Source organism: Larus michahellis, chromosome 29 (genome assembly GCF_964199755.1).
Source record: "Larus michahellis chromosome 29, bLarMic1.1, whole genome shotgun sequence".
Classification (NCBI taxonomy): domain Eukaryota; kingdom Metazoa; phylum Chordata; class Aves; order Charadriiformes; family Laridae; genus Larus; species Larus michahellis.
The window spans coordinates 1062585-1076462 of record NC_133924.1 but is presented as its reverse complement, the minus strand read 5'-3'; the positions used below and the strand labels follow the sequence as shown (position 1 = coordinate 1076462).

General features: G+C 64.5%; 3 protein-coding genes across 3 annotated transcripts; all 3 read right to left on the bottom strand.

The window, feature by feature from the left end:
* Positions 1–270: 270 nt before the first annotated feature.
* RNF225 (ring finger protein 225) lies at positions 271–2490 on the bottom strand. Its single transcript, XM_074567839.1, has 2 exons — positions 1901–2490; positions 271–1558 (listed from the first exon to the last, which is right to left on the bottom strand). The coding sequence occupies exon 2, from the start codon at positions 1526–1528 to the stop codon at positions 929–931; it is 600 nt and encodes a 199-aa protein (XP_074423940.1). The 5' UTR covers positions 1529–1558; positions 1901–2490; the 3' UTR covers positions 271–928.
* Positions 2491–2498: 8 nt separating this feature from the next.
* RPS5 (ribosomal protein S5) lies at positions 2499–5116 on the bottom strand. Its single transcript, XM_074567862.1, is given in 7 exon segments — positions 2499–2618; positions 2746–2844; positions 2948–3076; positions 4701–4853; positions 4855–4936; positions 5036–5055; positions 5057–5116. Coding segments are annotated over 7 exon segments (612 nt in total). The 3' UTR covers positions 2499–2549.
* A 2618-nt stretch (positions 5117–7734) lies between these two features.
* LOC141735178 (HLA class II histocompatibility antigen, DM beta chain-like) lies at positions 7735–13816 on the bottom strand. Its single transcript, XM_074567768.1, has 6 exons — positions 13364–13816; positions 11043–11324; positions 9557–9841; positions 9337–9456; positions 9176–9211; positions 7735–9075 (listed from the first exon to the last, which is right to left on the bottom strand). Exons 1-6 carry the CDS (start codon positions 13620–13622, stop codon positions 9065–9067), a joined length of 993 nt encoding a protein of 330 aa, XP_074423869.1. The 5' UTR covers positions 13623–13816; the 3' UTR covers positions 7735–9064.
* Positions 13817–13878: the final 62 nt, after the last annotated feature.

Genomic DNA, 13878 nt, shown 5'->3' with positions numbered 1-13878 from the left:
GCCGGATCCGGCTGTTCCTGGATCCAGCCTGGTGCTGGATCCTGGCTGTTCCCGGATCTGATTGTTCCTGGGTCCGACTGTTGTTTGATGTAATTGCTCGTGGGTCCAGCCTGGTTCTGGATCCGACTGTTCCTGGATCGTCCTGGATCCAGCCTCTCCAGCACCAGCTACAACCAACCCCCGCCCCCGCCTCGTGTCCTTGCTTTGATGTCAACCCCCCCCAAAAAAACCCCAACAAATAATCCCTGTTCCCCCCCACGTCCAACCCCCCCCCCCCCCAAAACACACATTGTCCCCAAACACCGTCCCCACCCAGTGCCACCGGTACCAGGGACGGTGCCGATAGGGGCTGGGGAAGGCGGTGGCCGTGCCAGGTGCCGTGGGGAGGGTGGAAAATGCCGGGGGGGGGGAGGGGGGGGAAGGAAATTAAATACCCTGTCACCCCTAATTACCCCCAAACCCCTCCATCAGGCACCCCAGAGGAAGGGATCCCCCCGTTCCTCTCCCTCCGCTGAACCAAAACCGGCGGTTTACAGCCCAAAAACCCAGCCTGCAACCACGGGATGTGACCCCGGAGGGGGCGGGGGGGGCACAGGCGAGGTGGTGGTGGTGGTGGGAGGGTTTGTCCTTGGGATCAGGGTCGGAAAAGCACCAGGACACAGTTGGCATCCAGGAAACACACACACCCCCCCCCCCATTTAATATGGGGGGAGGGACAGGGCTGGTCCTGTGTGTTGTGTGTCGCTCCTGTGTCCCGTCCCGTCCCCCCCCGCCCGCCAAAAAATCCTGACCCCCAGGTGGGTGCCCCCCCCCTTGGAGCCACACGTAGGCGAAGACACGAGCCCAGAGAGCAGCGGGGACATGTCCCCCCATGGGGGCCACCAAGAACCCCTGGGGGTCTGTGACATGGAGATGGGGGGCGGGCCTCTTAATATGGGGGCCAGTCTGGCTCCCCCCCCCAGGTGCTGTTTGTCACCGGCCCCCCCTCGCCACACGCCACGGGCTGGAGGAAGAAGAGGAAGACCCCGCAGAACACCAACACCCCCGCCACCGTCAAGACCACCGTCAAAGCCACCGCTCGGTAGAGGGACCACCGCTCCGAGAGCCCGGAGGGGTTGGCGGGGGGGTCGGGGGGGTCAGGCGGCCCCAATTCTAAGCTGAGGGTGACGGTGGGGAGCTCATCGCGGGGTCTGGGGCGTCGGGGGGGGGACACATAGAGGAGCCCCTTGGGTCGGTTGAAGCGGACGGAGGCGGTGGGACCAGGGGGGAGGAGATCCAGGATATGGGGGGGGGTGGGCAAAGCGGGGGGGCCGCGACGGCGGGGCAAGGCCGTGGGGCGGCGGCAGATGGGGCAAAGCAAAGCCCGGGGGGGGGCGGGGGTCACCAGGGTGACTTTGGCCAAGCATTCGAGGCAGAAAGTGTGGCCGCACCCCAAAATTTTGGGCACCTTGAAGAGGCGGTCGTAGGGGGCGAAGCAGATGACGCAATCCAGGGCGGGGGGGGGACACCCCTCGGCGTCCCCAGCCATGGCCGGGGGTGTCAGCGGCAGGTGACGTCCCTGACAGGCGGAAAGAGCAGGACAGAGTTCAGCCAGCAGCGATAAGGACAATTCCGGGAGTTTCGGGGGGGGGGACGGGGGGACCAGATACCCACACACCAAAACGCCCCGCCCCCCCCCCCCCCCCCCAAAATCCACCTGTCCCTGTCCCCCCCCCCCCGCCAAACCCTGGCCAAGAACCCCCCTTGGTGCCACCGAATCCCCCCCCAAAATAATTCAAGGTGGAAATACAAGCGGTCACACCCGCTCCCAGGTTCAACCAGTGGCCCCACCACAACCTGCCCCCCCCCGCCCCAACTTAATTTGAAGGGGGGGGGGGGCCCTCAAGCCCCCCCTTCTCACCTGCACCCCAAGGTGTCACCGGCCGGAGCTCCTCGAGGATCAAGGACGTCCGTCACCGTCACACCCTGCTTTCGTGAGCCGGGGCCGGGGGGGCGGGTGGACAACACAAGGGATCCCCCCCTCCCTCACGCTTGAAGGGCACCCCCAAAAAACCCCACACCAGCCTTGCTGGGGGGGGCGGAGGGGGGGGTTCTGACCCCCCCTTCCCACCAGGAGCCGGTTTCCAGAGCAGATCCCGCTCCTTCCCGGCCGTGGGGAGGTGCCAGATCCCTCCCCGGCTTTATTTATCCCGACTTTTTCTTCCGCCTTCTGCCCCTCCCCAGTGGCTGGGCGCCGCTTCCCCCCCCTACACACACACCCCACCCCCCCCCGCCTCCTCCAGAGGGGAAAAATGGGGTGGAAAAAAAAAGGGGGGGGGCACCCCACTTTTCCCGGGGGGGGTGGGGAGAAACGGAGGCAGGGGACACGGAAAGGGACAAGAAGGACGTGGAGCCGCACCCCACACCCAAATTTCTCCCCAAAACCTCAACGGCATGTCACGTCCCGCCCTCCCCACCCCCGCCCCCCCCAGCCCCACAGCACAGGGAAGAGCAAGAGGGGCCATAAAACGAGTGGCTTTTATTGCGGGGGGGGTGACACAGGTGGCTTTTTAACGGTTGGACTTGGCCACACGCTCCAGTTCGTCCTTCTTCTTGATGGCGTAAGAGTTGGAAGAACCCTGGGGAAAGGGGGGGGGAGGTTTAAATGGGTGTAAATCAGTTTTTTGGGGGGGGGTTGGTTGTCCCCAAGTTGTGAGAGGTGACAGCAGGGTGTGTGTCGTCGTGTCCCCCCCCCTTTCTCCTTACCTTGGCAGCGTTGATGAGTTCGTCGGCCAAACACTCGGCGATGGTTTTGATGTTGCGGAAAGCGGCTTCGCGGGCCCCGGTGCACAAGAGCCAGATGGCCTTCGGGGACATTAAAAGGGACGTTGGGGACACGGGGCCAAGGCGGGCGGCAGCCCCTGGGGGCATAGGCATGGAAGGGACCGGGGGGGGGGGGGGGTGTTACCTGGTTGACGCGGCGCAGGGGCGACACGTCCACAGCCTGGCGACGGACGGTGCCGGCGCGACCGATGCGGGTGGAATCCTCCCGGGGGCCGGAGTTGATGATGGCGTTCACCAGGACTTGCAGGGGATTCTGGGAAGGAGGGGAGAGGGGGGGGAAGAAAGATCAGCACCCCCAAAAAACACACGCACACACACACCCCCCCAGCACCCCAAAAATACCCCCCCAACCAACCCCCAGCACCCCAAAACCCACCCCCTCAACACCCCAAAAAACCTCCCCCTCCAAGCACCCAAAACCACCCCTCCAGCACCCAAAAATACTCTAAAACCAACCCGCCCAGCACCCCAAAAACCAGCACCCAGCACCCAAAACCCACCCCCCTCAACACCCCAAAAAGTCTCCCCCCCCCCAAAACAGCACCCTAAAACACCCCCCCCCGGACCCCAAACCACCCCTCCAGCCCCCCAAAATACCCCCAAACAAACTCCCAGAACCCAAAATCGCCCCCCCCCAGCACCCCAAAAAACCTTCCCCCCCCCCCCCCAGCACCTAAATCCAACCCCCAACAGCACCCTAAAACACCCCCCAGGACCCGCAAACACCCCAAACCCAACCCCTCGGCACCCTAAAAACCCTCCTCCAGCACCCAAAAACGACCCCCCCAGCGCCCTAAAACCTCATTTCCAGCACCCCAAAAAACCTACCCCCCCAGCACCCAAAAATAACACCCCAACAGCACCCTAAACATTCCTTCAGGACCCATAAACACCCCTCCGGCACCCAAAAATACCCCAAACCAACCCCCCAGCACCCTAAAGCCCCCACCCCCTTCAGCACCCCAAAAAACCTCCCCCCAACACCCAAAAAACACCCCCCAGGACCCAAAACCCCCCAAAAAAACCTCTGCCCCCCCCTCGCCCCAGCACCCAAATCCAACCCCTCCCAGCACCACCCAAAAACACCCCCCCCCCCCAGGACCCAAACCCACCCTTCCAGCACCCAAAAATACCCCAAAACCAACCCCCAGCACCCTAAAACCATCCCCTCAACACCCCAAAAAACCACCCCCCCCCCCCCCCCCAAAAACCAACCCCACTCCAGCCCCCTAAAGACCCAAACCCACCCCCCCAGCACCCTAAAACACCCTCTAGGACCCAAACCAACCCCCCCAGCACCCTAAAACCAATCCCCAGCACCCCAAAAACCAAACCCACCCCCCCAATTCCCAAACCACCCCCTCCCAGCCCCCCAAAACACCCCTTAGGACCCAAACCCACCCCCCCAGCCCCCTAAAACACCCCTTAGGGCCCAAACCCACCCCCCCAGCCCCCAAACTGCCCCCTCCCAGCCCCCCAAAACCCTTTCCAGCCCCCTAAAATACCCCTTAGGGCCCAAACCCACACCTCCAGCCCCAAAATCACCTCCCCAGACCTCAAACGCCCCCTCTAGGACCCAAACCCACCCCCCCAGCCCCCCAAACTGCCCCCTCCCAGCACCCCAAAACCCTTTCCAGCCCCCTAAAAGCCCTCTTAGGACACAAACCACCCCCTCCCAGCCCCTAAAACACCCTCTAGGACCCAAACCAACCCCCCAGCCCCGAAACCGCCCCCTCCCAGCCCCCTAAAACACCCTCTAGGACCCAACCCCACCCCCCCAGCCCTCTAAACCCAACCCTAGCACCCCAAAACTCCCTACCCAGGACCCAAACCCACCCCCTCAACCCCCGCCCCCCCCTCCCCAGCCCCCTCCTCACCTCCCCGGTGAGCAGATGGATGATCTCGAAGGCGTGCTTAACGATGCGCACCGTCATTAACTTCTTGCCGTTGTTCCGGCCGTGCATCATCATGGAATTGGTGAGACGTTCCACGATGGGACACTGGGCTTTACGGAACCTCTTGGCCGCGTAGCCGCCCGGCGCTGTGGGGCAGGTACTTGGCATATTTTTCCTTCACTGCGATGTAATCCTGTCGCGATAACGACGTCAGAACCCTCCCGCCGCCGGAGAAAAACGGGAGAAAATTCCCCCCCCTTTTTTTTTTTTTGCCCACCCCCTCAAAAATAATACCTGGAGGAAATTTCGTGATCTGCACGTCGTCGGTGCTCCATTTTGCCAAAGAGTTTGATGTCAGGGGTCTCGGTGACAGCGGGGGCTGTCTCCCAGTCGGTCATACTGGGAGGGGAGAATGGGATTGGGGTGAGGAGATGGGCTTGTGTCTCCCCCCTTCCCCTCATAATTCCCCCCTCCCCTCCATAATCCCCCCAAAACCTCCTAATTGCGCAGATCTAAACCCAACCCCCTTTTAAAATAAAAGGAAAAACTAAACGCCTACGCGTCCCAGTGGGGTTAAAACACCCTTCCCAGTATAAACTGGGAAGGCTCTAGGGGCACCCCAGGACTTTTCACGGGGTACTGGGTAGCCCCCCACACCCCAAACACCCCCCCACACCCCAAACACCCTTCACGGGGTATTCAAGCACCCATGGGTGGGGGGGATCTAAACCTCCCAGAGGTGACAAAGGGGGCCCAGGGGTGTCCCCAAGCCCTGAAGGTGACACGGGGTGTGGGGGGCTGACAGGGCTTGGTGACACAGGGGGAGGGGTGTCCCCACCAACAAAGGACCCCCCCCACCCACCCCCCAAGGGTCTGGTGTTTGTGGGTGTTACGGTGCGACGTGAGGAATGGGGACACAGTCCCAGTGTTCCTGGGGAGCACAAAGAGCAGCTACTGGGGGGCACAAGGAAACCTCCCCCCCCCCAGAGCAGAGACACCCCAAACTCCCTCCAGACCCCCCCAAAACAGGCCCCATCCCACCCCAAGAAGCCACCAAGCTCCTTTAAGGCACCCCCCCTCCAGTTCATCCCTATGGGCAGGCCCCCCCCCCGAACCCTACAGACACACTCCCCCCCCCAAAAAAATGCACAGCCCTCTCCTCCCCCCCTCAAGAGCCCCTCAGTTCTCATCTGGGGGCCTGCCCCACAGGCCTGAGCCCCCAACTCCTATCTCAGGGCCTCCCCAACAGCCCTCAGCCCCACCAACTCCCACAGGCCTGAGTCCCCCAAATCCCCATTCAGGGCCCCATCCAAAGACCTCAGCCCCCCCAACTCCCACCTCGGGCCCCCCCAAGAGGCCTCAGCCCCCAACTCCCACCTCAGAGGCTCCCCCCAGGCTAGAGCCCCCCAACTCCCACCTCAGCCCCCCCCCCAAGAGGCCTCAGCCCCCCAACTCCCACCTCAGAGGCTCTCCCCCAGGCGAGAGCCCCCCAACTCCCACCTCAGGCCCCCCCCAAGAGGCCTCAGCCGCCCAGCTGCCACCTCAGCACCCCCAATATGCCTCAGAGCCTCCCCACAGACCTGAGCCCCCTCCCTCAACTCCCTCTTCAGGACTCCACACGAAGACCTGAAGCCCCCCCCAAATCCCACCTCAGAGCCCCCCAATTCCCACCTCAGGCCCCCCCAAGAGGCCTCAGAGCCCCTCCACAGGCCTGAGCACCCCAACTCCCACCTCAGAGCCCCCCAACTCCCACCTCAAGGCCACGCCACAGGCCTGACCCCCCCTAACTCCCCCTTCAGGACCACACCCCCCCCCCCAAAGACCTCCTCAGCCTCCAAACTCCCACCTCAGAGCCCCCCAACCGCTACCTCAGCCCCCCCCAACAGGCCTCAACCCCTCAATTCCCACCTCAGAGCCCCCCCAGCCCCAAATCCCGGCCCCAGGAGCCCTCACAGCCCCCCTCCCACACCTCTCAGGCACCCTTCCAGCCCCTCCGGAGCCCCGGCCCCCCCCTCCAGGCCCGGCGAAGCCCCGGTCCCGCCGCACTCACATGGCGGCGGCGGCGGCTACGGGCAGGAAAAAGGGCCGTGATGGGGTTTCCCGGCCTCTTATCCAGGGGCGGGCGAGTACTTCCGCCCGCGCATGCGCAAAGCCCCGAGCGACGCCGCACTTCCGCCCTCACCGATGCCCTTTGCACATGCGCACAAAGGAAAGGCCGGACTGCCTCTTGCGCATGCGCAGAGGGCGCTGGCGAAGCCGGAGCGGCCATGTTTGTTGAGGGCGCCTGCCCGTGTGAAGAGGGCACTTTCCTACTGCGGGGGGGGCGAGGCACAGTAGGGACAAGGAGCCCCAAAGGGGCAAGGGGAACCGGAGGGGGTCTCATGGGTGGACAGGGAGGTGGAGGGGACCCCCCCCCCCCCTCGCCCCGAGCCTGTCGCGTCCCGCGATTGGAGAGGCCGCCTTCCCGCTCGCCAATCAACGTCTCGCCCCGTGCTTGACGTCACCGGTCGCCGGGCAGATCCCGCGGGATGGGGGAAACGAAAGCGAAAGCGCCGCAGGCAGCGCTGCGGGGTGGGGGGGGGACGGCACAGGGGACCCTCGGGACCCCCCCGGAACCCCCCGACCCCTCCCCGGGACCCCCCGACTCCCGCTGGGACCCTCGTCCCGGGACCCACCCGCGGCAGCCCCCCCCCCCACCCCCGGATCCCCCCGACCCCCCTCCCGGGACCCCTTGACCCCCCCTCCGCGACCCTCGTCCCGGGACCGCCCCCCCCCCCGGGGCCAGCCCCGTCCTCAGCCCCCCCAGACCCTCCTCAGGGCCCTGAGACACCACGCCCCCCCCCCCCCCCGCCAACCCGCACCGCCGCCCTGCCCGTGTCCCCCCAGCCCGGGGTCACCCCTGGGGGCCACCAGCCCCCCCCCACCCCCCACCCCGTCCCTGGTCTTGTCCCCTTCCCCCGGGGCACCCCGGCACCCCCGTGTCCGTGCCCCACGGCTTGCCCCACTCTCTGGGGGGGGTGGGGGGGTGAAAAAGCCGGAAAAGCGGTAAAATAACCCCAGGAAACACCACGGGCACCCTTCTGGGGCTGGTGGCAAGTGTCTCTTGCACCCGGTGACACTTGTGCCCGGTGTCCCTTGTGCCTGGCATCACCAGTGCCTTGTGTCACTTCTGCCCGGTGTCACTTGTGTCTGGTGTCCCTTGTGTTTGGTGTCCCTCATGCCTGGTGTCACTTGTGCTTGGTGTCACTTGTGCCCGGTGTCACTTATGCCCGGTGTCCCTTGTGCCAGGCATCACCGGTGCCAGGTGCCACTTGTGCCTGGTGTCCCTTGTGCCCAGTGTCCCTTGTGCCTGGTGTCCCTTGTGCCTGGTGTCCCTTGTCCCTGGTGTCCCTCATGCCTGGTGTCCCTCGTGCCTGGTGACACTTGTGCCCGATGTCCCTTGTGCCCAGTGTCCCTTGTGCCTGGCATCACCAGTGCCAGGTGTCACTTGTGCCTGGTGTCACTTGTGCTCAGTGTCCCTCATGCCTGATGTCACTTGTGCCTGGTGTCCCTTGTCCCTGGCGTCACTTGTGCCCGGTGTCCCTTGTGTCCGGTGTCACTTGTGCTTGGTGTCCCTCATGCCTGGTGTCCCTCATGCCTGGTGACACTTGTGCCTGATGTCCCTTGTGCCCAGTGTCCCTTGTGCCTGGCATCGCTGGTGCCAGGTGCCACTTGTGCCTGGTGTCCCTTGTGCCCGGTGTCCCACCTGCCTGGTGTCACTTGTGCCTGGTGTCACTTGTGCTCAGTGTCCCTCATGCCTGATGTCACTTGTGCCTGGTGTCCCTTGTCCCTGGCGTCACTTGTGCCCGGTGTCTCTTGTGTCCAGTGTCACTTGTGCTTGGTGTCCCTCATGCCTGGTGTCCCTCATGCCTGGTGACACTTGTGCCCGATGTCCCTTGTGCCCAGTGTCCCTTGTGCCTGGCATCACCAGTGCCAGGTGTCACTTGTGCCCGGTGTCCCTTGTGCCAGTGTCCCTTGTGCTTGGTGTCACTGCCTGTGCCTGGGGTCCCTTGTGCCCGGGGTCCCTCGTGCCCGGGGTCCCTCGTGCCTGGCATCACGGATGACATGCCCCCCCACAGCCCCCGTGCCCGGCACACGATGTCCCTCGTGCCGGGTCCTGCTGGTGCCACCTCCACCCTGCGGCCCCTCCCCTGGCTGGGGACACGGCGGGGACCCGCTGCCGAACCACCCCCGTCACCGCCAGGCCACCCTGGAGCTTCTTTATTGCGAGCACCGCGCCGTCACCCCCGGGGTGACGGGGACGCGGAGGAGCCGTCGGGGCCGGGACGTCACCGTCCTGGGGGTCCTCAGATGCTGCCTGGGGGGACACACACACGCGCGCACACACACGGGGTGGCAGAAGGGGTGACGCCACCCCTTGGGGACAGGGGACGGGGACAGGCTGGATGTGACATTACCTGCGGGGTAGTTGTCTCCGGGGAGGGGAGTGTAACCTGCGAGAGGGAGGAGAGGGGTGAGGAGGGTCCATGTCACCCCAAGCCACTGTCCCTCTCCCGTCGTCCCGTCCCCCCCCCCCCCGGCCATTGTCCCTGTCCCTGTCCCCCCGCCCAGTGCTCACCCGGCGCTGGTGGCCTGGCCCGGTACTGGTAGACGCCGGCGATGAAGAAGCCGAGCCCCAACGCCATCATCACGGTGGCCGCCGCCACCTTCAACGTCAACCCCGGGGACAAGCCAGGACCTGCGGGGACACGGCGGGGGGAGTGGGGGGTGGGGGGTGAGCAATGACAATGACAAGGACCCCGGTGGCCGGGTCCCCGGGTCCCCACCACCCAACTCACTCCAGTCCTCCAGGAGGGGCTGGCCCAGGCTGGCGTGTTGCACCGAGCAGGTGAAGGTGTCCCCGGCCACCGGGGCCACCATCAAGGTCACCTGCGTCTGGTAGGTCCAGTCACCGTTGGGGATGGCGGAGATGGGGGGGTGGTCACCGGGACCCACGATGTCCCCGTTGTGCAGCCAGATGACGGTCACCTCGGAGGGGTAGAAGCCCCAGACGTAGCAGGTGAGGAGAACAGGTGCCCGGGCATTTCTCGTCTTGGAGGAGACGATGAGGGCTTGGGGTGGCGCTGGGGGGACAATCAGGGCGGGGGTGAGTCCCCCTCCCCACCCTGGGTGATGTCCCCAAGCGACGTCCCCAGGCAACACGCTCTGGGCACTGCTCGGTGCAATGTGGTTGTGCAACGTCCCCATGGAACATTATCGTGCAATGTCCCCAAGCAATGTCCCCAAGCAATGTCCCCATGCAACATCCCCACAGAACGTTCCCATGCAACGTCTCAACGGAACGTCCTCATACAACGTCCCCGTGCAACATCCCCAGGCAACATCCCCATGCAACGTCCCCAAGCAAAGTCCTCAAGCAACATCCCCATGGAACGTTCCCGTGCAACATCTCAATGGAACATCCTCATGCAATGTCCCCATGCAACGTCCCCAGGCAACATCCCCATGGAACGTCCCCATGGAACGTCCCCATGCAACATCCCCATGCAACATTCCCATGCAAGGTCCCCACGGAACGTTCCCATGCAACGTCTCAATGGAACGTCCTCATGCAACGTTCCCGTGCAACGTCCCTGTGCAACATCCCCAGGCAACATCCCCAGGCAACGTCCCCATGCAACGTCCTCATGCAACGTCCCCGTGCAACGTCCCCATGCAAAGTCCTCAAGCAACGTCCCCATGGAACGTCCTCAAACAACGTCCCCATGCAACGTTCCCGTGCAACATCCCCATGCAACGACCTCATGGAATGTTCCCATGCAACATCCCTGTGCAACGTCCCCAAGCAATGTCCCCATACAACGTCCTCAAGCTACATCCCCATGCAATGTCCCCATGGAACGCTTTCATACAATGTCCCCATGCAACGTCCCCAAGCAACATCCCCATGGAACGTCCCCATGCAATGTTCCCATGCAACGTCCCCATGCAATGTCCCCGTGCAATGTCCTCAAGCAACGTCCCCAAGCAACGTCCCCAAGCAACGTCCCCAAGCAACGTCCCCATGGAACACCTTCATACAATGTCCCCATGCAACGTCCCCAAGCAACATCCCCAGGGAACGTCCCCATAAAATGTCCCCAAGCAGCGTTCCCATGCAACGTCCCCATGACATGTCCCTGTGCAACATTCCCATGCAATGTCCCCATGCAACAGCCCCACACAACCCCCCCCCCGCCCCATGCAACATGCTCTGCAACCCCCCCCAACACAACACCCTGCCCCACGTCCCCGAGCAAAGCCCCCGTGCGTCGCAGGGCTCACTCTGCCGCAGCCCCGTGGAGGCCCAGAACTGGGGGACCAGTTGGTGGCAAGCCTGACGCCGGGCCTCGACGCGCTCCACCCAGGCGCTGCCGTTGTTGAGGACGGTGGCGAACCTGGTGGCCACCTGGTGGAGCAGCCCCCAGTCACAGGGGACGAAGAGCCGGTGATTGGAGTCGTAGCAAACCAGCGGGTTCTTGTTGAAGACGATGCTGAAGTCGAAATCCAGCACGGAGCCGTTGGCCGCCAGCGGGCAGGAGCTGGCCACGTGCATCACGAAGGCGCCTACGAGGGGGATGCGCGGGTAGGTGGCATCTCCTGGGCTGCCTCTGTTCGTCCCTCCAGCCACCCCCATCCCTCGCCATCCATCCCCATCCCTCCGTCCATCTCCATCCCTATCCGTCCCCATCCCTCCACCCATCTCCATCTCTCTCCATCCCTCCATCAATCCCTATCCATCCCCATCCCTCCATCCATCCCCATCCCTCCGTCCATCTCCATCCATCTCCATCCCTCCTTCCATCACCATCCATCTCCATCCCTCCTTCCATCACCATCCCTCCATCCATCACCATCCCCATCCATCCCCATCCCTCCACCCATCTCCATCCCTCCGTCCATCTCCATCCCTATCCACCCCCATCCATCCCTATCCATCCCCATCCATCTTCATCCACCCCATCCATCTCCATCCATCCCCATCCCTCCATCCATCTCCATCCCTCCATCCTTCTCCATCCCTCCATCTGTCCCCATCCCTCCACCCATCTCCATTCCTATCCATCCCCATCCATTTTCATCCATCCCCATCCATCTCCATCCCTCCATCCATCCCCATCCATCTCCATCCCTCCATCCATCCCTATGCACCTCCATCCCTCCATCCATCTCCATCCCCCATCCCCATCCATCCCCCTATCCCCATCCATCTCCATCCCTATCCATCCCCATCCATCTTCATCCACCCCATCCATGTCCATTCATCCCCATCCCTCCACCCATCTCTATCCCTATCCATCCCCATCCATCTTCATCCATCCACCTCCATCCATCTCCATCCCTCCGTCCACCTCCATCCCTCCATCCATCCCTATGCACCTCCATCCATCCCTATCCATCTCCACTCATCTCCATCCCTCCATCCATCTCCATCCGTCCCCATCCCTCCACCCATCTCCATCCCTATCCATCCCCATCCCCCTTCATCCATCCCCATCCATCTCCATCCCTCCATCCATCCCTATGCACCTCCATCCATCCCTGTCCATCTCCACTCATCTCCATCCCTCCATCCATCCCCATCCCTCCACCCATCCCCAGAGTCCTGCGGGGCTGAGCCCCCCCAAACCATCCCTGGGGTCCCATGGGACAGAGCCCCCCACCCCCCCCCGAGACTGTCCCTGGGGTCCCATGGGCTGAGCCCCCCCAAACTGTCCCCAAGGTCCCACAGGGCTGAGCCCCCCCAAACAATCCCTGGGGTCCCATGGGACAGAGCCCCCCCCCCCCCCAAGACTGTCCCTGGGGTCCCATGGGTCAGAGCCCCCCCAGACTGTCCCCAAGGTCCCACAGGGCTGAGCCCCCCCCCAGACCATCCCTGGGGTCCCATGGGACAGAGCCCCCTCCCCCTGAGACTGTCCCTGGGGTCCCATGGGTCAGAGCCCCCCCAGACTGTCCCCAAGGTCCCACAGGGCTAAGCCCCCCCCAAACCATCCCTGGGGTCCCATGGGACAGAGCCCCCCCAAACTGTCCCCAAGATCCCACAGGGCTGAGCCCCCCCCAGACTGTCCCCAAAATCCCACAGGGCTGAGCCCCCCCCAAACCATCCCTGGGGTCCCACGGGCTGAGCCCCCTCCCCCCAGATTGTCCCCAAGATCCCACAGGGCTGACACCCCCCCCCAAACCATCCCTGGGGTTCCATGGGGCAGAGCCCCCCCCCAGACTGTCCCCAAAGTCCCACAGGGCTGAGCCCCCACCTGCCAAACCGTCCCTGGGGTCCCATGGGGCAAGCCCCCCCCCCAGACTGTCCCTGGGGTCCCACAGGGCTGAGCCCCCTCAAACTGTCCCCAAGGTCCTGCAGGACTGAGCCCCCCCCACCTCATCCCCCCATCCCTGGGGTTCCATGGGGCAGAGCCCCCCCAAACTGTCCCCAAGGTCCCATAGGGTGAAGCCCCCCCCCCCCAAACCATCCCCGGGGCCCCATGGACCAAGCCCCCCCAAACCATCCCCAAGGTCCCACTGAGCGAATTCCCCCCCCACCCAATCCCCACCCCCCCACCTTGTCCACCCCCCCCCCCCGTCCCCCCGTCCCCTTCCGTGACCCTCACCTGCCCCCCGGGCCCCCAGGGCCAGGGCCAGCAGCACCAGCATGGCGGGGTGGCTTCGGGGGCGTCCAGCCGCTCTCTGTGTGTGTCCCCCCCCACCCCGGCCACCCGCCTGCACCCCACGGCCTGGCCCCCCCCCACACCCCCCATGCCACAGAGTGGGGGGGGGGCGGGCCATGGGGCACCCAATACGGGCCAGCACCCAGCGGGCGTCACCAGTTGCCGGCAAAGGCCACCCAAGCGGTGGCCACCACCCGGACATAGCGCGGCGGCCGGGTGTCACCCGGCTTTGTCCCCGCTCGATCCCAATGGGACACACACACACCCCCACCCCCCCACCCCACACACACACCTCCCCCCCCCCAACCCCCCCAAACTGGGCTGGGGACCCAAAGGTCCATGTCGTTCCCCCCCCCACCCCAACACCGCTTCCGCCCGTGGCGCTAACCCCTCCCCCCCTCCCAGTAACACTTCTGCCTCCCAAACTGGGAGCACTGGGGGGCTCTGCCCGCCCCCCC

Excerpts from the sequence above, each read along its gene's own strand:
- LOC141735178 (XM_074567768.1), bottom strand. The coding sequence starts at position 13,622 with ATGTCCGGGTGGTGGCCACCGCTTGGGTGGCCTTTGCCGGCAACTGGT. Across the intron at positions 11,325-13,363 it reads CCTGGGGGCCCGGGGGGCAG|GCGCCTTCGTGATGCACGTG; the intron begins GTGAGGGTCACG and ends TCCCCCTCGTAG. Across the intron at positions 9,457-9,556 it reads GCCCCTCCTGGAGGACTGGA|GTCCTGGCTTGTCCCCGGGG; the intron begins GTGAGTTGGGTG and ends GTGTCCCCGCAG.
- RNF225 (XM_074567839.1), bottom strand. The coding sequence starts at position 1,528 with ATGGCTGGGGACGCCGAGGGGTGTCCCCCCCCCGCCCTGGATTGCGTC.